We start from the raw sequence: 21,894 nt of genomic DNA, 5'->3' as shown, positions 1-21,894 counted from the left end.
ACTTCTAAAGACCTTTCCATTTCCTTGCCTGTTCCAGCCCCAGAGCTGCAAAATGTGGGCAGATCACTGTCCCAGTTTCACCAGCAGTGGGACAGCATTATTTGCAAGCTATTTGAACTACTTTCTTTTAAAGGGTGTAAAATGCCATGGGTTCCTTGTATTCTCTGGCTCAGCTCCACATTGGGTCTGCTCCTGCAAGTTATGTATGCACTGTGTGAGGAATGACTCATGTAGTTTATGGCATCAGCACTCAGGCTCAAATAGTACAGCCAAGCTCCCAGCCAGGAAAAAAGCCTGCATTTCTTGTACTGTTTTTGCTGTGGGATCTTCAAATTAACTTTAAAGCTGAAGTTGACTGCAAACTGTGATTGTATAAGTTATTAATAGAAGTGACTTAAATATTCTTGATTGAAAAGTGTTCCACTGGAGAATAGTTTGTAGATATGTTGTGGGGATGAGTTGAATTCAGTTATGTTCTTGTCTAAAGAGTGTCAAAACAAAATTAAAACTATTTTCATTTTGATGATTTTGAAATTATGGTGTGCTGAGGATATTTCTAGTAAAGTAAAAACATTTCTCTTTGTTCTTATGTCATTACTTTTTTTGACTTAAGATATTTAAATCATGCTGTATTTATTCATTGGAGTTAATACTGTCAAACAAAATATATTTCCTTTTGGAATATTTTTATAACGAACGAGTACTCTTCATTCAGAGCAATAACAAACACTGACGCTTCAGAACCTTCATCAAGACAGAAATTGGAGCTTCTGTCCAGCTCGGAGTCCAAGTCCCCGATTAGCCCCCATGTTAGGAGGGTGGTAGCCAGGCAGTTCTGGAAGCTTTTGTCATTAACTCCTGTTCTGAGGTCAGAGGCCATTTAGGACTGTGTGCTGGGAACTGACTCTAGGATGCTGATTTCCTTAATGCAAGATTAGGAAGTATTACCCCCAAGGGGTGGATAAACAAGCAAGAGCCTTGTGCAGATCCACAGTCAAAGTTAATGGCGTAAATGCCGTAGGGCAGCTCCTGTTGGTTAACTTGTTTTTAGGGCTTTTTGTTTGTTACTCAGCACATGAAAGGGATACGTGGTTACTCTACTAAAATTGTTTTAATCTTGGCAAAACCAGAAATGTTGCAATAAAACCTAGCCCAGGAAAGGGTGATGTGTGGTCCAGGTTGAATCAAACAGTGTTGACTGATGGCTCATCTCAGACTATTAGCACACAAGCCTCTCCCAAAACTAACAACTCTGTAAACAATCTACTTCTTCCTATGGTGGGGTACGCAGAAGTGCAGGTGACTTTAGCTCGGTGCTCATTTTGAGTCCTCAGGATATCAATTCTGATTCTGTGCATATTAATACAGCATGTTTTGTGGGTTCAAATTGCTGGTTTTATTCTGTTTTGGTTTTAGTTGGGTTTGCTGTTGTGCAGAATAGACAAAAGACAATGCAGTGTTCAATGAAGTGCTTAATCTGAGAAGTCCCACTGATTTCAATGAGACTGATCAAATGCTTAAAATTAAGTACACACCTAAGTCTTTCCAAGACTAAGTTCTATGTTATTTAATAGGATTATAAAGTTAATGGGCTACAAGATTTCAGGAGTGAGCTAGTCCTTCCCAGTGTTCTAGGAGTGAAATAATACTCTGAGAATTCAAACGTACTTAAGCAGTTTATCCTAGTGCTTAACTAGATGGTTTTCCTGATGTCTTAGTATCTTTTGCTATACTTCAAGCCTGTTACTATTTCTTCTATCTTCATTGAGCTGGAAGAGCAGCTGATTCCTTTCCTCTTTGCAGAGCTCTCCTGTATATTTGAAGATTGCTATTACGCCTCCTGTTAAGGCTTTACGTATATTTAGCAGAAAAGAAAGCTTTACTTCCTATGCTTTATGGCTGTATATAGGCAGTAGTGTGTGTGTGGGATAGGAAGTTTTCTATGTAGTATGTTTAACTTTTCAAGGGGACTTTTTTCCTTTTCTTTTTTTTTCTTTTCTTTCTTCTATTTTTTTCCTTTAATTGCGGTCTAACTTGCCTGTGGTGAGGCAGGTCAGCTTGGCAGTGTGGTCTGCAGTTCTGGGCTCTTGATCATCCAGACTGGTGAACCTGCTAGACCACAGCAAGCCTGTGTTGCCTGCATTATGTTTCCGTAGAAGCCAGTTTATAGGAGGGCATAATTACCACTGCATTTCCTTCAGTTTGGAGTCAGGATATGACTGTGGTGTACATATTTATCCAAGAGCTGTGAAACACCCTTGTCATACTGCTTGGACACATGATTTATCACTGGCAGGGCCAAAACTTGAGTCTCTCAGGCTTGCTTGCTCATGGTAGCACACTTTTGAAGTAGCAAGTGTAACCTTGGCTATCAACAGGAAAAAATCATGGAAATCACTGATATATCTCAGAACTGAGCTCAGGTCAGTTTGTCTGGGGATTTTACTGGAGCTGTTCCAAAGAGTGCAGTTTAACATGGTCTGTCATGCTTTGGTTCCCTGAGCACAGGGCAGATCACTAACTACATGAGTTTCAGCATGTGTAGAGTATATGAGAAGTGAAATGGCCAGTCTCCCTAGTTGTGGCGATGGTCTGTTTTGCCAAGTTTAATTTTACATGTGCAAGGGGGTCAGTAGCTGGATTTGCAGACAACCAAAACATGTACTTAACAGTTGGTTTACTTGTAAATGCCAAACCAGAAACAGTTGCGTAAAGTCCTTTTCTAAGGAGTTGTTTTAAATTTGGTGTGTTTGGTTGGTTTTTTTTTTGTTGTTAGACTTGTCGGTAAGTAATATTGAGCAGTCTTTGCCTCAGATTTCATATTTCATTGCAGGAAACTTCTCAGTGAAGATTTTTAGACCTCTGGGTTGGAGGGAATCAATTTGTTGGGGGGGGTGGCAGAGAAGGTAAAAGTTGCAGAGATCAGAATCTGTGGTGCCAAAAATACTTGTGATATGGGCAAAGGTAGTACATGAAGTTTCCCTACTCTGTTCTGCCAAAGGACTTTAGTCTTGGTCTAAGATCATTCATTTCTTGTTCCCAACTAACTGCCCCTACTAAGATTTTCAAAAGATGGTATTAAATATACCATATAAATAAAAACCAGGCTACAAACACACATCTTACAAATACATCTTAACGTTTTATTCTGTCTGGGGTGTAGGGTAGACTAATGAAATGCCTTTAGCTGAACTGTTGTCCAAACTGTTGATTAAAATTTTCTTGGGACAGACATGTTTTGGTTGCCTGACTAATCTTCCGTTTCATATAGTCACGTTTGTTTGACTGAAATAAGGATTATAAATGTTTCACTTGTAAATGACTGTTTGGATTTTTTTGTGGGGTACCTCACTAAAGAAATTGTTAACGCTTTATAAATAATATTTGTCTTCTATCCTCACTTTATTTTGGGAAACTAAAGTGCAACAAAGTTTTTAGAAAAACATTTTCATTTTACAATTTGTAAACATAAAAAAGAAAAATGAGCTTGCAATTGGCATGTAAAATATATTCAGTTCTTTTATGCAAATCTGTATTTTCAGTCGTTGCTGCACTGCAGTGATTTTTTTTTTTTTCTTTTTTTTTTTGGTCTCGCATGCCCTCATATCTATAGGTCAAACATAGGATATTTTTTCTTCAAGGAAAAAGTTACTGATGACTATTCAAGTCTGTGATGCAATGTTTTAAGTACTTACAGTTGGAGAGAAATTGTTTGAACAGGCCTGAAGCTGGGAACAAGTCAAGGCTGGAAAACATAGGTCCTGTGGAGACTGGAAGGGGAGAATTTATTTTTGCTAGTTCCAGTGAAATCAGTTTCTGAATTTATCTGTGAAGCTCCAGGCAGAAATACTGTTACAGTGTTCCAGTTGTAGGGCCACATTTTTCAGTTTGGAGATTGGTAGTACTTCTGATACAGTAACCAAGTTCTTGGTTAAATAATCTTTATAAGATGAAAGGAAAAATGCGTGTTAGTTGCTGATTTAACATATCCTGTACATTTAGACTTTCTTACAGTTTTGTGCACTGTATATGTAAAAAGATAAATTCCTTTTTTTTTTCAGCTAGATTACAAGTTGTTCAGGAGCAAAGTGAATAAAGGAAAGCCATGGCTTCACATTGCCTTTTCTATTTCCCTGCTCTTACCCTTGGGGTGGGAGTGGGTGGGTGGAGCGGTTGAGTGTTGCTCCAGTGGGACTGATATCAAGATAAGGAGTACCAAACCCACCGGACGGATTACATGGGCATCTGTCGTGGTTTAACCCCAGTCAGCAACTCAGCACCACGCAGCCATTCCCCCTCCCCCTCCCAGTGGGGTGAGGAGGAGGAAAGCAAAGGAAAAAAAAGTAAAACTCGTGGGTTGAGATAAGAACAGTTTAATAACTAAAGTGAAATATAATACTAACAATAGTAATAATGAAATATAATAATAATAGTAATGAAAAGGAATGCAACAAAAAGGGGGGGGGGGGGGGGGAAAAAAACCCAGTGATGCACAATGCAATTGCTCACCACCCGCTGACCGATGCTCAGTTAGTTCCCGAACCGCGATCTGCACCTCCCGGCCAGCTCCCCCCTGTTTATATACTGGGCATGACGTTCCATGGTATGGAATACCCCTTTGGCTAGTTCAGGTCAGCTGCCCCGGCTGTGCACCCTCCCAGCTTCTTGCACACCTGCTTGCTGGCAGAGCATGGGAAACTGAAAAGTCCTTGGCTTAAGATAAGTGCTACTTAGCAACAACTAAAACATCAGAGTGTTTTCAACATCATTCTCACACTAAATCCAAAACACAGCACTGTACCAGCTACTAAAAAGAAAGTTAACTCTGTCCCAGCCGAAACCAGGACAGCATCTTGGCTTGTTCTTTAGTTTATGGGTGTTTGTGAAATCAGGCCTTGTCATGATTTCCCTGTGCATGCCATACTGCAATCCTCAGTGTCTTTGGGCAGGGTTGCTACACCAGCCTATGAGCAGAGGGACTGGATGGCTAGTCTGCTCACCACTGCACCAGCCTGTGAACGTTCCTGCTTAGGAAGACTTACTTCCTTGGCCTGGTTTATAGTCCCATAATGAACATCCTCACAATCTGGGGGAAACTTTCTTGAAATAAGTGATAGGAAATTATTTCTCAGAGTTGGTCTTTTAATACTTCAATTTCTGTTTGTTCAGATTTACCAAGTCTCCAGTGTTACTATTTTCAATGGATGGCTTCAGAGCAGAATATTTGCAGACTTGGGGTGGACTTCTACCTGTTATTAGCAAATTACGTGAGTAGTTTCTTTGTCTAAGCAATATAGTGATGTCTTACCCGAAAAATCCACAGACACAGCTATGCTTACTCCTTAAAATCCTCACTCTTTTCTACGGAAATTGAAGTTGTTCCCCTAAACAACTGTGCACAGAGAACTTGAGGTGTGGGAAGGTGGAAGGGCAAAGAGAGGGAGGGCATGATGAAAGGGCACTTTGGATTTTCAGTGAAACGTAAAAATTATTGAGTAACCCTTCCTGTGTTTAGGAGGTGGATGGTTTTTGCTGTGAGCTTACTTTATTTCTTCAAAATAGAGGTAGACCCACTTTTTACTCTATAGTGCATGTTGTCTCATATTTAGGTGGAATGGCTTGGACAAATGGAAAGCAAGGTAGAAAGCATTTGATTATATTTGAAAAAGGAGATAGAGAGGGAAGAGATTAGGGACAGATGATACAGAAGGGCTGGTAGAAATGTGCTGAATCTGAGAAAAACCTTCATTTAACAAACATTTTCAGAAGGAAGGAGAGCCTCAAAAGTACATATTTTTCCCTAGCTTTTGCAATGTCTTACTTAACTTTGTAGTGTCTAAGTAACTTTAGTTACTTTTCCTGTCTCTATTTTGGCTGTGGTCTGTAAAGAACTGATGGTATTTCTTGTCTCAAAAATATGCCAATCTTCTTGTCATTCATAAATTACTACCTGGGGTGGCTGGTTTCAGTTTGACTAAAAATAAATCAGTAAAAATAGTTGCTTTTTTGTACAGTGGTTGTTACAACTTGATCTATTCCAGAGGATAACAATTCACAGATGTATTTGAGGTTTTAGCTTTTTTCGGTTTGTTCCATGTTAGAATAAAATGAGGCGTTTGAAACAATTTCATTAGATGCAGTTATAAAAAATTTCAACTGAAGAAGACTTCTTGGGCATTGCGAGGAGAGGCTGGCTATTACAAATGGTTATAGCCATGGCTGAGATACACGATAACAGTGCCACAAAGCATCTATAGGACTTCCAGGCTGCTATGTCCACTTCCACATGTAAAATTTCTTCATTCTTTGATCTGGATAGGCTACAGTGCAACCTCTCTCATTAAGAGAGAATAGAAGAGAGTATTATCTTCTATAATAAACTTCTATTTCTCTTTCCACTGAACCCATTATAAGTTCTGACCACTAAGAAATAAGAGTATCTTAGTATCTTCATCAAAGTCACTTCACTTCTCCAGAACTATGGAGTTTTTGATGGTCAAAACTTACTTTTTTTTTTTTTTAAAGGATTCCAAAACCTGAATGTCTAATAATACATGTTTTAGACACAATAAAATAAGGAACAGTCTGGGGGAAAAATATTGTTTCTGCATTATGTCTACAGTTCTACATTACTCTGGAGCATTTTTTTTTTTGTAATCTGATAGAAGACTTTTATGATATGATATATTACAGGATCTTCAGCTTTCTCTTGTTACAAAACCTTGCTTTCTAGGCTTCTTTCCCCTCATAGTAAAGTGGTGGGTGAAAAGCTCAGATAAGGCAAATTTTCTTCAGTAAGAGAAAAATAGTCTCATGAATGAAAATTGGTGTCACTGGGGTGTATGTCACATGACACTCTGAGGGCCTGTGGCTTCAAATCCATGTGCCTCATGTCCCATGTGTCTAGGCACTGAAAATGGTGGAAGCAGTTGTATTGTAAAGATAAACATTTCTATGAATGTGTAAATACTGCTACGGTATTTTACTGTGCAGGAAAGGTTAATGAAATCTATTCCTGTGTGGTAGACAAGTAACAATAATGGATAAATTGCTTGACTGTTGCTGAAAAATTGTATTGAATCCTTTTGAAGTTCATAGTTATCCATTTACAGGACTAGTAAATGTTCAAAAAGAGACACAGTTTATGAATGACAACATTTACAAAGCAGTGAACAGTTATTCACATTAAGTAACTTATCGGACTGCCCAGTTCTTTATTAAATTAGAACCATGCTAAATCCCTGAATTTTCTTCTTTAAAACACTTGATGGCAAGTGCAGCATTCTGTTAGATAAAAATATTCCGGTTATCTAGTCCTGTTAATTCAGCAATGCCTACAACAACATTCTCATGTCTCCTTGGAGAAATCTGTTAGAGTAGATGCCTGTAAGACAATATCATTATTTCACTTTTAGCGAGTTTTATTATACACTCACTCTCTGCTGCCTGCTGAAAGGTGGGCAATTCAGCATGGAGCTGAGGGTTTTCAGTGAACCCAAGCACAGCCATAATGTGTGCGTATGGAGTTCAGAGAAGACATTTTCACATACTTCTATGCTGTGATATTGTAACTTTTTAAAATAAATCATCCTTTTGTCTTAAATTGTCTTAAACTAACTAAGGCGACAAGCCAAAAAGAAGAAAGATAACTCTTATGGAAAGTTCCAGCAAAACCCCCTAGGATTTTGGACAAAACAAAAGTTTTTAAGTGTATTTTTCTCTTACTTTAAAAATAAAACAAAAAAACCCCAAACCTCTCTACCCACCCCCCACCAAAAAACCTACAATTTTGGAAAACAGCCTCAACAACAGATTTGGAAATGGTTGAAATGCATCCAGTATGTTGCAGTAGGAAAAAGGATACAAGTGATGATTTGTTACTACAGAACACAAATGTGGGAGGGGATGTCTATGTAACTTGAGAGGATTTATTTTTCCGGCTTGGCTTCTTTTTATCTCAGTTAGCTCAAATTGATTATTTCAACTGAGATCTAATCCAAAGCCCCAATCCAATGAGTTCAAAGTGCCTTGATGCAACACTTTATGTTATCAAACCTTTCATTTCTATTTTATTTATATTATATATAATGACTCAGAGGGCCAATGAAGACTGCCCAGTGGTGGCCTTTCTATAGAGTCATTACTCTTGGCTCTTTAGCATCAGTTGAAGTGGTTTTGGTTATCACATAGTATTTTTGAAGTTGTTAATGAAGGCTTTTTTTTTTCTTCTTTTTCTGAAAATCAGGGCCCATACATTTGCCTGTGGAAATTTAGGCACCTAACTTAAGTAAAGTTTGCTTAAGTGCTTTGACCTGGCTAATGACTCTTCATACTAGCAAATACTGTGCACTAATCTCCTTAAAAACCTATGATTTTTATATCAAGATAAAGAAAACTTTGAGATTCATCCTAGAATAAGAGCTTATTTTTATTTAAAAAAAAACCCCACAAACAGAAAGGAGACTGCAAAATATAGGGATTTGACAGGTGACTGAGAGCGCCAGGTCACCACTGTGCCAGTGGCTACTTCATCTCTGGGAGTGCCCAGGGTGAAGTAGGTAGTTGGTCTCAAGCTGTAGACTTCACTTACTGCATACCAGGGCAACTTTGGAGGGTGTGATTTCTTTGATTATGCATTCTTATCTATGCATGCTTTTCATAAAGACTGCAGGTTTTGCTCATGTGACCATTGAAGTCAGTCATTAGGAATATATATATTTGTATTAATAGCCATTGAGTCAGCTTGTAAATGAACATGGGAAGAAAAATGAAGTATTAACTCCAGAATTTTGAAGAATGAAAACTTTCTGGAAATATCTTCTGTTTTTCTTTCTTTTTCTTTTTTTTTTTTTTTAATAGATATGTGTCTTCATGAGAGAAACTTGCAAGGGTTTTTATTTCTGTAATTTTGCTGATTTTCTTCTTCCTTCCTCTAGAGAAATGTGGAACATACACTTCCAATATGAGACCAGTGTATCCTTCAAAAACCTTTCCCAATCATTACTCCATCATCACAGTAAGAATTCCTGTATATTACATGTTTCCACTACTGAAGAGACTGTTCATTATCAAGTTTTCTCCACGGGAATAGTATATTTCTTTGATGGATTATTAAAATAATAGGATTTCTGTCCAGAATATGAAAACGTATATATTATACTCTTGATCTAATTTAGATTAACAGTCATTATATAACACTACAGTTAAGTGGTCACATCTAATCTGATTAAGTAATCCAATCCTTCTAAGACTAGCTGCAAGAATTCCCATATAGGTGGAAGGTCACATCACTTTACAACTCCTCATTTGTGTAAATATTTCCACTAAGTTGCATCTCTCTCTCTCTCTCTGAGTGAGAGCAGCCTGACTCCTTTAAACTGCCAGCCTTGTTCCACTTCTTTAAGGTAGCTTGGCATGATGCAAAGGAGAGTATGAAATGAAAGCAAAGATTTGAACATAACATTGATGTTGACTCTCTGATAGACTGTACCCAAACCTGGATAGGAATGTCACAAAGCTATCTTGTAAATTTATCACCTCCTGCGTATAGGAGGGAAAAAGAAAAATGGAGGTTTTCAACACCAAATGCAGGGTTGGAATTCAGCAGATCCTTCTTAGTTTCATCATGTCAGAACTAAAATTCAATTAAATACTGGAGGATCTGCACCTTCTTCCTTATCTTCTCAGTTTGTCAGGCTTTTGGTAAGTGAGGAGCACAGGTTCAGGAATGAGAAGTTTAGTTGTGTAATCCTCACAAATATCCATGATTGAATATGCAACTAAGAGGTATTAATCATGCCCTGCAGCCATGTGAGAGTGTCCCTAAATACAGTATAGAACTTTGTCTCAGCTCCACATTCTTGTGCAAAGTAGCAGGCATGATGTTTATCAGGGTCCTAATGGTGGTGGTGTTATATCCTTCAATGTAAAAAGGAGCTAGCCTGCTTGAAGGCAGAGCACAAAGTCTGTTAAAACTACCTAACAGCTGGTGCCTCTGAGCACTCCTTTCACTGCTTATGTAATGGTTATCCCCAGCTAGAGCTTTCAGCCGCTGATGTGCAATTCTCCTTTGAAATCCCCAGTTTTTGGTCATGTGATGGAGGTCCAGCATAGGTAATTGCTTTGTCATCGGTACTAAAGGTACAACAGATGTGTGAACCGAGATGATGTCTTTCAGTTTCATCCCAGAACAAGTTGCTTGCCTAATTTTTTTAATCTCACTGAGAAGTAATTAAGAATTGGGAGGTAGGGCTTGGTAGCAATGGTAGGTGATGCTGTTAGATTTGGGTCTTGAGGTACTGGTGGAGTAGAAGTCACATATAAATTATTCACTGGACATATTTGTCTAACGGACATCTGTTTGTGTAGCTGGAAGGTTCTTTTTCTTTATAACATTGCGACAAGGTATACTCTCAATTACAGGGGCTGTATCCTGAATCTCATGGTATAATTGATAACAAGATGTATGATCCCAAAAGAAATGCATCCTTCACCCTTAAAAGTGAAGAGAAGTTTAATCCACAGTGGTACCAAGGACAGCCTGTAAGTATTAATACACTGATGAGAATGTACATCAGTGTGTTGTTATGTTACTTAATATCGCTTGGATGCATAGTGATGTTGAAAGAGTACAGAGGGTACTTCTAAGTCAGCCAAGAAGCATTACTCAGCATTAGGAATTACGAATTGCCATACTAGAGCTGCAAAATGACAAATGAAACAAGTGTAACAGATTTTGTTGAACTTAAATGGAATTTTCTCTAAGGAGAAAACTAACTTAAAATAACAAATCTGGTATCTCTATTAGTTCATTTTTAATATGAAGTGGACTTGCAGTTAACTCCTCTGAGGAAATCGACACACTAGTTAGTTTTAGTAATAAGCAGTAGTAAAGGTTTACACTCTGCCCAAATTACTACTATGTCTAAAGATGCGGTGTTAAAAGAAAATGTCTCAGTTCAATCATACAGCTATGGCAAATCTGCTGAGACTGCCACCAAAATGAAGTGGCATGGGAAAGTTTGGGTGAGTGCTAGCCTGAAGAATAGCAAGGGAACAGATGCAACTATTTAGTAATGTAGGGAGGACCAATTTTTTTTTTTTTTTTTTTTTTTTTTTTGAGGAAAGAACACACAAGTGTAGACTTTGCGGGCCACTGAGAAGAAAGTGGTGTGTGAATCAGGCAGGAAAACACACAGAAGGCAGACAGAAATCTGCAAATCATTAGATCAGCAGTAAAATCGGAAGAGTTGACCAAAGTCTTGCTCCCATATTTCAGAGTATGTGGGGCATAGGTCCTTGGAACATTCTCACCCCTTCTTGCTTAACCATTCTTGAGACACTTCCCCTTCCTGGTGTTTAGCCATAGTTCTACCATTGCATTACTGCTCCATCCATGGGAGCTAATGGTTTGTACTTCCGTCCTGGCTCCCCTCGTGTAGCAGCAGAAGGGATGCAAGTGTTTGCCATAAGGAATCAGGCTGCAAGGTATATCTGGACTGCAGATAGCAATCACATGCAAGATTGCCTGAGTGGAGCAATCCGCTTAGATTTTTAGTTTTTGATCTTGCTGAAAGGTACAGAGTTGGTGGGGGCGGTAGTGGATCTGGCAGTTACTCAGCTAATTCACTGACCTGCACTAATGGTGGCGATTGTTCTCCTGCAGATTTGGCTGACAGCTATGTACCAAGGTCTAAAAGCGGGTACGTTCTTTTGGCCTGGGTCAGACGTAGCAGTTAATGGAACCTTTCCAAACCTGTATGAAAAATACAATAGGTATGTAAACTCCTGTGTCTTGGATGAATATTTTACTTTAACTGTTGCAATGGGACAGACGCCAGAGAAAGCATAAATTTGTTTCCTGCTTTTCTAAATAGTTGTACGCAACATGAAAAAAAGATAGGATCCAATTAACTTTGTTTCAGTGTAATGTAGATTCTTTGTCTAACCATTTTGTCATTTCTCAGCAAACATTTTACAGGAAAGATGTGGAAAAATCAGCTTTAAGAGCAGCCAGCTTTGAAGCTTTAGTGCTTTTCTGTTTCTATTTATAAAAACCTTTTGTGGGTGTGTTTAGAGTCATTCAATCCAAACCTCTCATACGGTGAATGGATCAGGTCTTGATGTGATACTGTCCATGAAAACTAAGGTTTTACTGTTGACTGTGTTAAACTGTTCCAATGTAAAATTATTTTCATTGCAAATTCTGAAAATATTTCGCATTAAGGCAGTCATATTTTAGTCAGTGATTGCTCTTCACTGCAATTAAACATTTTCTGCGTAATGAAAATTCTACATAAATCTGTTTATCGCTATTTATTTAATAATCTCAAATCTCACCCAAGAAATCAGGCTTTTTATTTCTATCTTCCTAGGATCATTTTCTCTTCCTATACCCTTCATATAGCATGGAAATTCTGATTCTTGACTTACTACCTACATCTTTTTTCTCTAGGAGCTTGTACATTGTTACTTGAACTTGTGTTAAGTAGCTGAATTACTAACTTTGTGGGTGCCTCGTGTTGTTACAGGTCAACGTGCTTACTGTTGGTCTACTTCAGTAATTGATATAGAGCATCTACTTTGTGACATAGTATGAGAACTTGTATTCAAGCTGTTTAAACATTAAAAAAAAAAAAAGCAAAACAACCCACCCCCAAGCCAAAACTTTTTCAAAATGTAATACAGGAATGAAAACCTGCACATGATTTTGCATCTTGAAGCCAATTATTCTCTTTGTATAATAAACACAAGCAATACTGGGAGCTTTATTCTAATCGCATTGCAGTCAATGGGGACTATTCAAGGGAGCTTTAGATCAGGCCATTAACTCCCATAGAGTCACAGGCAATTAGCATAGATAAGCTTGCATCCTGCTAAATAGCCATTAATGGCATCCAGTTGAGTTCAATTTTGTCTGCTAAAGTACATTGATTTTGTAATGTGTGACTAAAATTTTTTAGCTCTTGGAAATACATGGTTGGTTGATCTTGTATTGTTCTGATACAGCTCAATCCCCTTTGAAGAAAGGGTGGTAACTGTTCTTCGCTGGCTGCAGTTACCTGAAGGTGAAAGGTAGGTATACAATTGCAAGTGTAAGTTCCTGTTCAAGTGTTATTGCAATGAATTACTTTGTTTGAATAATGCATAAGATATTGTGAATATGACTTCCGTTTTAAACAACGTTAAAATATTATTTAATGCAAGCCTGTTTCTATGACTGAAACCTTTTTTTATTAAGTTACATTCCTCTATTTCCCTTTAATGTGTCCTTCCTCTGAATAACAGCGTTGTTTCCAATATTTGATATCCATTGTTGAAATATAATCTCTTCAAACTGTCTCAACTTGTATGTAAAATATTACATTTTTGGTACTGTTTGATATAGACCACACTTTTACACTCTGTATTTAGAAGAACCAGATTCCTCAGGCCATAAGTTTGGACCAGTAAGCAGTGGAGTAAGTTGTTGTTTAGTTTCTTATCTTTTTCTTTTTTTAATTTGAAGCTTTGCTCTGACTCTGTAATAAACTTTCATAATTCATGTTAGATTAACCAAGACCATGTTCAGTATGCTTATTGGGGAAAAAACTTGTGAATAGACAGCCCATCCATAATTAACATTGATACAAAGCATGTAATAAACAGCCTATTTAGTAAGTCTAACTTTTATTTTCTTTATTTCAATAACTTTTAAATTGCCAAAGCATGTTTGGGTATGTCTTGTATGTTTTTATCTGCTCCTACTAATTCTTAATATTGATTTGGAGGGGGGTAGGAGGACAGAAAGCTTATATACTTTCAATTTAGCAAGAACAGAGATTTTTATGGCAATGGTCCCAAGTTTTGGTGGTTAAGTATTCATGTTATAATTGTCATTCATTTTCCTCCAGTTTCTGTGCAAAGGTTAGATGAATATTGGTCTTATCTCCCTGCAGTTAGATTTTTATGCCTTCTCAGAAAGAGGGTGATAAAAGGGACGTTCGCCCCATCACAGTCTGTGGTGTAGCGATTGTATAAATAAGAAGTCTTTGGGACTGCTACTGTTTTCAAATTTACTAAATAGCTTTACATTTTAACAAACAAAGTGAAAAATGCAAAGGAAAAAGCTCTTAGAAATTCAGGAACATTGTAAAATTCTCCAGTCTTGAATGGTCAGGAAATTTGGGCATCTTAACTAGGTATTTAACCTCAGTGGTGACAACAGTAAAAAGCTCTTGCCAATTTCTCTTGAGGTGTGAGCAGTTACTGTTCCTGTAAGGAACTGTAAGATGAATGTAAGTGTCCAGTGAAGTAGCAGACAACTAATTGGAACTGCAGTATAGGGAACGTGTTTAAATTGGTTATTCTTTTCTTTGGTTAATAAGTGAATCTAAAGTTCTGTATGTCAGGAATGCTCTGGAGAGAAAGACCGTGAGGGTTTGTACATAGTCTTCTCAGGACCATCTCATCTTTGTTCACACAAAGCAAGACAGCTTATACAAGCAGCTCAGTGAGGTAACAGAATGACTTAATTTAAAAATACTTCTTTTGTTTTGTTTACTTAGCAAGTATTCAAAAGTAGCCGCAGTGGCTGTACCTTTACAAGTGAGCTTGAACACTAGACCCCTGATCACAAACAGTGCTAGACTGGTAGCTTGTTCTTTGGCTTTTTCAGTCCCTTTAAACTAGTTTGCTCTGAGACTAATATCCAGTCACAATTTCAGGGACAGTTTGCTCCAGGGGTCTCTCCAACAGGGATTTTGAGGAAGAGTGCCGCAGGCTTGGCTTCCTGTATTCTCTTCAGCCCTCTCGTATTCTCCCATCAGCATCTGCACCCTTAGGCATTCACTGTTGTCCTCGGTTGTGCCCCTAGTAATGCAACAAACATCCTCAATTTCATATTTTTAAAACCACCCTCACTGGCTATAATCTAGGGGGTGTGTTTTTTTTAATTATTTTTTGTATTTATTTTTTAAAACATCTTCAACTGAAATAACACATAAAAATGTGTAGCTGTGTCTTAGTATGTTGTGGGGCCTAGAAAAAATTGGGGCCAAGAGCTGTATAGTGTAGATATAGCCAGTCTTCTGTAGGTGGAGGTAGCCCTGAACAGTGCAGGTGCTAGGCAGTCTGCAGGCTCCCATTTTTATTTAGCAGTATAGGTGTACCTGTTGAGTCCATTCTCAGTAGATGTTAAGACTATGCATCTGAAGGGTGTACAACTGAGAGAAGTAGGAACGGGCAAAAAGCAGGTTTAACGGGGTATTGAGAATGCTGTAAGTCTCCTGTCCTCACAGTTCCTCCTTTTAGTGTGTGCTACATGTGCTCCCTGTCATGAGTTTGGGGGTTACTGCACAGTTTTAGGTCCCCTGTGTCCTTCATTTATGTCTGGACTGCATCTAGCCTTGAATGGTGTATAAGAAGAGCTCCTTATTCTTTATTAGCATATACTGTTACAGTTTAAATTTATTCACTCTCCCTAGAAATAAATTCTATTTTTTAATTGAAGTGATTAACGCTTTACATTCCAATTTTTGTCCTGCAGGTCATTATGGCATTACAGAGAGTGGACAACATAGTAGGGATGCTGATGGATGGTCTCAAGCAAATGAACTTGCATAAATGCCTGAACATTATTTTTATATCAGATCATGGTAAATTCGATTTTATAAAATATATCAGAATTTTGAAGAGCTGTTTTTATAAAGTAATGTTCTGGGTTTATACTTGCGTGTTTCTGGCAAGGTTAATGAAGCAGCTAATACCTAGAAATTACGTTTTATATTATCAAGATGGTGTAAGAGATAATCAGTGTAGGTGAGAATCAGACTATTTGGGGGGGCAGGGGGGTTGAGAAGTGGAGAACATAGGGAGGGAATAAATAATTTTCATATTTTATTCCTAACTCCTCTTGTGATCATTACCAGCCAATAAAAGAAATAGAATAAAAAATGTGAATTGTAAAAAAAATAGATTTCATTTTATTCTGTCTCAACTACACTACACAGCAATACTTTCTGAATCGCTGAAGAAGTGAAAAATACAAGCCCTATCTTCCTTTCAGTTATCAGTTCCCTTATCCATTATTAGAAGGCTGTGAATATGAAACTTTATTTCTGTAATAGCTTTTCTATATTTCTGGAATTATTTCTATAACAAGTTATGTATTTTACCAATACATTTTTTTCTGCTTCTTTTCCTGAATATAAGCACACTTCCATGCAGCACAAAATTGACTTGCAGAACTCATTGCCACCGGGAATGATCCAAGCCAAATATCTATACAGGTTTAAAAAATATTTGCGAAATTAATGGAGGGTAAACCTGTCAAGAATTATTAAAAGTAAGAATTCAGATGCAATATGCAACTCGAAGTCCCTTTGACTTCTGGAAACTGATAATGAACACTGGGAGGAAGATCAGTCCATAATTGCTGTGCTTATTGCGTATTTCTCTAGACACGTTACTGAACATTGTTAGGTGGGATATTGGCCAAATGAATATTTGGCCTGACCATTACTACTGTTCTTAGGCTCATAAGATTTCTTTCCCTTCAGAGAAGAAAATCTGTCTATTTATTTGATTGGAGTGTCTTTCTTGGCTGAGGAAACAGCTGATTGTGTGTATCTATGTAATGTTTTGTTTTCTTCCATACATGAGTATTGTGATCTCCTTGAATCAGATGTCTTGGGGTTGCTGATAAAAAGACCTGAGAAATTACATTTCTGACTCTACAACTTAAGTTACATGTCTCCTCAGCAAGGCTACTCTACATTGATATTCCCATTTTTAAATAAAACTTATTTCCTTTTGCAGGGATGGAAGCAGGGAGCTGCAGAAAAACAGCATATCTCAACAGCTATCTGGATGATGTTCAAGATTTCATAGTAGTACCTGGTCCTGCAGCTCGCCTAAGACCTAATAATGTTCCAGATGAGTATTTCTCTTGTATGTAATTGCTAAACTAATTTTTGTTACTTGGTTATATGCTTTTGTACTTTATGAATACAAACTTAGGGTCCTCATATATTCCATTGGTAAACCTGAGTGAAGGTCAACTAGGAACAACCTGGATGATGATGAAGAGGAAATATGGAGTAGTGCACCTGTGTTTTTAAAGACCATTTGACTTTGCAGGTCTGAAAGTGTATTTGAATCCTACAGATTTCCTTTGCGGGCTGCCTCAGAGTGACCAACTGCAAATGCTCTTGCCTTGTGAATGGCATTCCTTTGAATCAGATCTTCGGTGCTCAAGACACACCAACCCCCCCCCCCCCATGTCTCACCTCATTTCCTGATTTACCAGTTTATGTATAAATTTGCTATATTTCTGTCTTAAAGGAATGTTAGACTGTTACTATCTTTTACATATTATTTTGAGTATTGTAATATATTTCCTAGTTATTAAAAAATGGCCTAATGGCCTGACAGCAGTTGAGTAAACTGCAAATAAACATAAATAAGATAATAAACCGGAGTAAAAAAAAAAATCAATGAATGCTTACAAATTTTAAACTTTGATTTGTTATGCAGTCTCACTTTAGGTGAACATTTAACGCCTGCAGTTTTTGGTACTTTTTAATGTTGAATGCAGGCATTTCCTTCAAGTTTCATAGTTGTTTGGTTTTTTTTTTCTATCTAGATTATTGTTGTCCATGCCCTTTAAAACTTGTAGGCCTCAACCCCAGTGACTTTAAGTCCTGTTTACTTCATCGCTTGATGCTCTTCTAAACTGTTATAAATGTTTCCTTGGAGAATGTGGGAGTCAAATGCAGTTCCAGGTTCTCCCTGGAGAAACAAGTTCAGGAAGAAGAAAAGCAGAGTATCTCCTGCTTTTGGCATGTGCACTGTTTTCATGAAGTAGCATAGCTGTCTTTGTAGCACTGCATATATCTATGCAGGAATTATTAGTGGTTTGCTTGCCAGTGTAATCCTTTATGTACTTTAGTCAAGCATTGGATATCAGACTCAGGCCAGGGTAACTGTGTGAAATGTAATGGGCATGTGTTATACAAAATGTCAAACTAAATGATGTAATGATCCCTTTCGGCTTGAGTCTAAGCATCTGAATCTTAGCCAGCTTGCAATTGGCTATCTTTCTAAGGATGCTTGCCAGATAAAACTGCTGTCCTGATAGTTGTATTTGTTTCTTTTTCCTTGGAAGTTTATTGGCAAGCAGGAAAAATCCAGCTTGATTAGCACAGCATTTAGTTGCCTCTTTTGTGAAAAATTACTTCTCGGATTATTTTTCTAACTGTAGCTAATATAGTTTAAAATTTTAAAGCTGTAAATAAGTAAGCAAGAGGAGGAGAAACTGTGAACTAAAATTTCAGAAAAGCAATAGCTTGACAGTTTAGTGATTGTTTTGCTCCATATGGTTTTCATTCTGGAAAAATAATTTGTTATGTCCAGAAATTTTTTGAAACTAAGCTAATTATATTATGTGATGGGAATGCTTTCATTTTACATCTGATTTTTTTTTTAACTTAGGTGACTAATTCTTACATATGATTCTTCCAGTTAATTATGAAGGCATTGTCAGAAACCTCACAGTAAGTGTTGTCTTATCTGTAGTTCTAGCTTAACTTCTGCTGACATTTACAGGTATTTTATAGCATCAGCTGTTTGCTGGGCTACTTACATAGCATCTGGACTTTGAATCAGTGACCTTCCATATGCTGTACAGTTAACAACAACAACAAAAGTAGTTGTATGCAGGGGAAGGGAAGGTCAAAGTTGAGTAAGGTGTCATATGGCTATCCGTGGTTGTGCATTAACTAAGGTTTTGTGTTCATTTCTTTTCACTAACTCTTATCTGGCACTGCATCATGTTGCTCTTCAGACTGGAGAACTTGTGTATCTGGGCCATACTGGCTGAGGGCTAAGTCAGTGTAAAGCTCAGCTCCATTTCCTGGACGAGCATAAGATTTTCTTGCTCACACCTTTTTGACAAACAGCTTTGAGAGAGGATACTGATTTTTTTTTTTTTTTTTTTTTTTTTTTTGGTCAGTTCCAGCTTAGAGGAATTTGCTTTTCTGTTCTATACCTGGCTTCTGTTCTCATCCCTGCACCACAATCTGTTTGCCTCTCAGTTGTGCAGACACCACTGTTGGTGAGAGCTATGCTGTTTGTACAGATGACTGCACTATTCAAAAATTCCAATATTACAGTAGAGGAGTGGTTTTTGGTTGGTTTGGGGTTTTTTTGGTTGTCTTTTTTTTTTTTTTTTTTTTTTTTTTTAAATCATTAATGGATCTTAGTTGGTGGAAAAATCTATTTGTCCCTGAGTGACCAATGTAAAAACCCTTTGAATGTCTGTTACTTTGTGTATTACACAGCTGTAGAATTATTGCACTGGATAGTCTCCTGCCACTTGTGAAAGTATCATGATGTTCATGTCTCAGTGTAATTCTTTTAATTCTAAGCAGTACTGTTTTGTTCTGTACAATTGTAGGCTGTAAGAAAAAAAGAGTGAGTTATGTCCATAATCCAACATAAATATTCTAATAACTATTGAATGCAAAACCAGTCAGTATTTGTTATTTAAATAGTTATTAGTACTTATGTCCCAGACCATATGACTCCAAACCTGATGGAGTCCCGTTGTCCTAAGTGGAAGTTATTGCAGACCCTTTGCAATTGAAGTGCTTTGAGAACTGTGCATGACATAAGCAAAAGTTTGGTGAAATATACATTTTATATTTTAATTTAATCATTTCAGTGCATAGAACCAAATCAGCCTTTCAAAGCTTATATGAAACACCTGCTACCCAAGCGTTTCCATTATTCCTATAACGACCGAATTGAACCATTGCACTTTTATTTAGACTCCCAATGGCAGCTTGCTAGGTAAGTTACAATTTTCAGTACTTGATCATACAGCAAATAATTTCTTGTTTTCTCATAGCTTTTCTCTTCCAGATGCTTAGAGTTCAATGGTAGCTCTTGGAGTGTGGTATTCTTGTTTGTCATAGCAAAAGGATGTTGCAAAGAAACAATGCATGCTTTTCTCTACAGTTTTGCTGGCCTGAGGAGGCTCAATTCTAAACTGGCAGCTATAGATACTCTCCCTGCTGAGTAGGCAGGTAGTGGCAGGCTTTGTGACACAAATGTTAGAAACTAAGGTCCCCTTCGTCAGATGCTTGAGCACATCTTGCCATGCTTTTTAGGAATTTCCAAAGTGAGTCATGAAAGCTAAGTGTGTGTATAACTACTCAGTTGAATCAGTCTTGAGTGATCCACTGGCATATATTGAACTTACTGAGCCCACTATTGTTAATTACCCTACATGTTCTGACCAATAAATTTACAACTCGCAGAATAATGGCATCTGCTATAATAATATAATTTTGAACACCTCTGTGATACTGCAGGGCTTTAATCATGAAAGAGTTTTTCAGTCCATGTATTCAGTGAGTCCTGTTGTATAACACCGTAAATGTGTGCAAGTCATGCAAATCAGGTTTGGGTTACTAGAACTGTACACATTTAAATAATACAGATGGACCTGGCATATGTTGGAGATTTGGTTTTTTTAGACTGTAAGATGCCCAGCTGAATGCTCTAAATTACACTGGAGTTTTTATTAAAAAAAACAAACAAACAAAATCTTAAGAATCATTTATATAAGTGCTGTGAAGTTCTCTTACCCAAATGACAGTGAAGTGAAAATCTTATCCTGAGAACAAACGTTTTGTTCACATGTCATCTGATATTTGACTTTAAATGATTCTGGACCCTTGAGAATTCCAAAGGGATAACATTTGCAGAGAAAACTGTCGTTCTGATTTTAAAGGCATTCTCTTCTAGAGCTTAAAGACTTTCTATTCCCTATGGACAAGCCTCTAAGAATCTTTAAATAGACAAGTAAATAATGCATCACTGAATGTATTTTATACTGATATGATTTATAAAGTATGAATTATAGAAACTGTGAATTTTTAACAGGAAACCACTTGAGATTAAAAGCTGCACAGGTGGATTCCATGGCTCAGACAATCGCTTCGCCAGTATGCAGGTGAGACTTAAACTTATGCTAGCTCTTATTTTTAGCTCCTTCTATTTCTGAATGTTGTGTTTGTTGGGTGTTGAGATTTTTTTTTTTTTTTAAGATCTGTGACACTATTCCATCTGCAATTAAAGAAATCAAGGATTTGTAGGATTGCTATTGTGACATGCTGGGTAACCCACGTAAGGTGGGATTCTATTGTCATAAGAGTTGGGCAAAAATCCAACAGGACTTAGCCCAGAGATTTCACTGTGCTGGTAAGAGTATAAAGTTGTGCCAAGTTGTTTTGTTGTAACGTTAAAAGCAGGAAAAGAGAAAACTTATCTCACCAAATCCTCAAATACAGTAATTGTAGATCTTAAGAGAATTCAGATTGGAAGGGACCCTGGGAGGTCTCTAGTCCCACCTCCAACTCAAAACAGTCAGCTGTGAGATCAGACCAGGTTACTCAGGGCTTTATGCAGTTGTGTCTTCAAAACTGCCAAGGGCAGAAGCTCCACAACTTCTCACCAACCCATTCCACTGCCTGACTGTCCTCCTGATGTTTAGTTATAGCCAGCCAGAACCTTTCTTGTCTCAACTTATGCCTGTTGTCTCTCTGCCTGCTACTGTGTAGCACTGAAGAGCATGGCTCTATGTCCTTGATGACCTCGTTGTAGGTACTAGGAGACTGCTGTTAGGTCCACCTGAAGCAGTCTCTTCTCCATGCTGAACAAGCCCTGTTCCTCTTAGCAGGGCAAGAGCTTCAGCCCCCAACCACCTTGGGGGCCCTCCACTGAATTTGCGATGATTGTTTATTGATGTCGTTCTTATGTTGGAGGTGCAGTATCCCAATGTGGCCTAAAGAAATGCTGAGTAGAGAGGGATAATCCCTTCCCTCAACCTGCTGGCTGAGCTTCTGTTTA

General features: G+C 37.7%; 1 protein-coding gene across 1 annotated transcript in view; it reads left to right on the top strand.

Annotated features, from left to right (window-relative positions):
* Positions 1-21,894, top strand: part of ENPP1 (ectonucleotide pyrophosphatase/phosphodiesterase 1) — a 55,961-nt gene that overhangs the window by 16,406 nt on the left and 17,661 nt on the right. Inside the window, 11 exon segments of the mRNA XM_050894663.1 lie at positions 5,170-5,267; positions 8,937-9,016; positions 10,423-10,542; positions 11,666-11,775; positions 13,009-13,074; positions 13,388-13,460; positions 15,527-15,635; positions 16,798-16,929; positions 18,502-18,533; positions 19,703-19,830; positions 20,929-20,998. Of these exon segments, the coding sequence (XP_050750620.1) occupies positions 5,170-5,267; positions 8,937-9,016; positions 10,423-10,542; positions 11,666-11,775; positions 13,009-13,074; positions 13,388-13,460; positions 15,527-15,635; positions 16,798-16,929; positions 18,502-18,533; positions 19,703-19,830; positions 20,929-20,998 (1,018 nt within the window).

The sequence above is a fragment of the Gymnogyps californianus genome, chromosome 3 (assembly GCF_018139145.2).
Source record: "Gymnogyps californianus isolate 813 chromosome 3, ASM1813914v2, whole genome shotgun sequence".
Lineage (NCBI taxonomy): Eukaryota > Metazoa > Chordata > Aves > Accipitriformes > Cathartidae > Gymnogyps > Gymnogyps californianus.
Note: the sequence above shows the minus strand (reverse complement) of the source record. Positions and strands in the feature narration are given on the sequence as shown.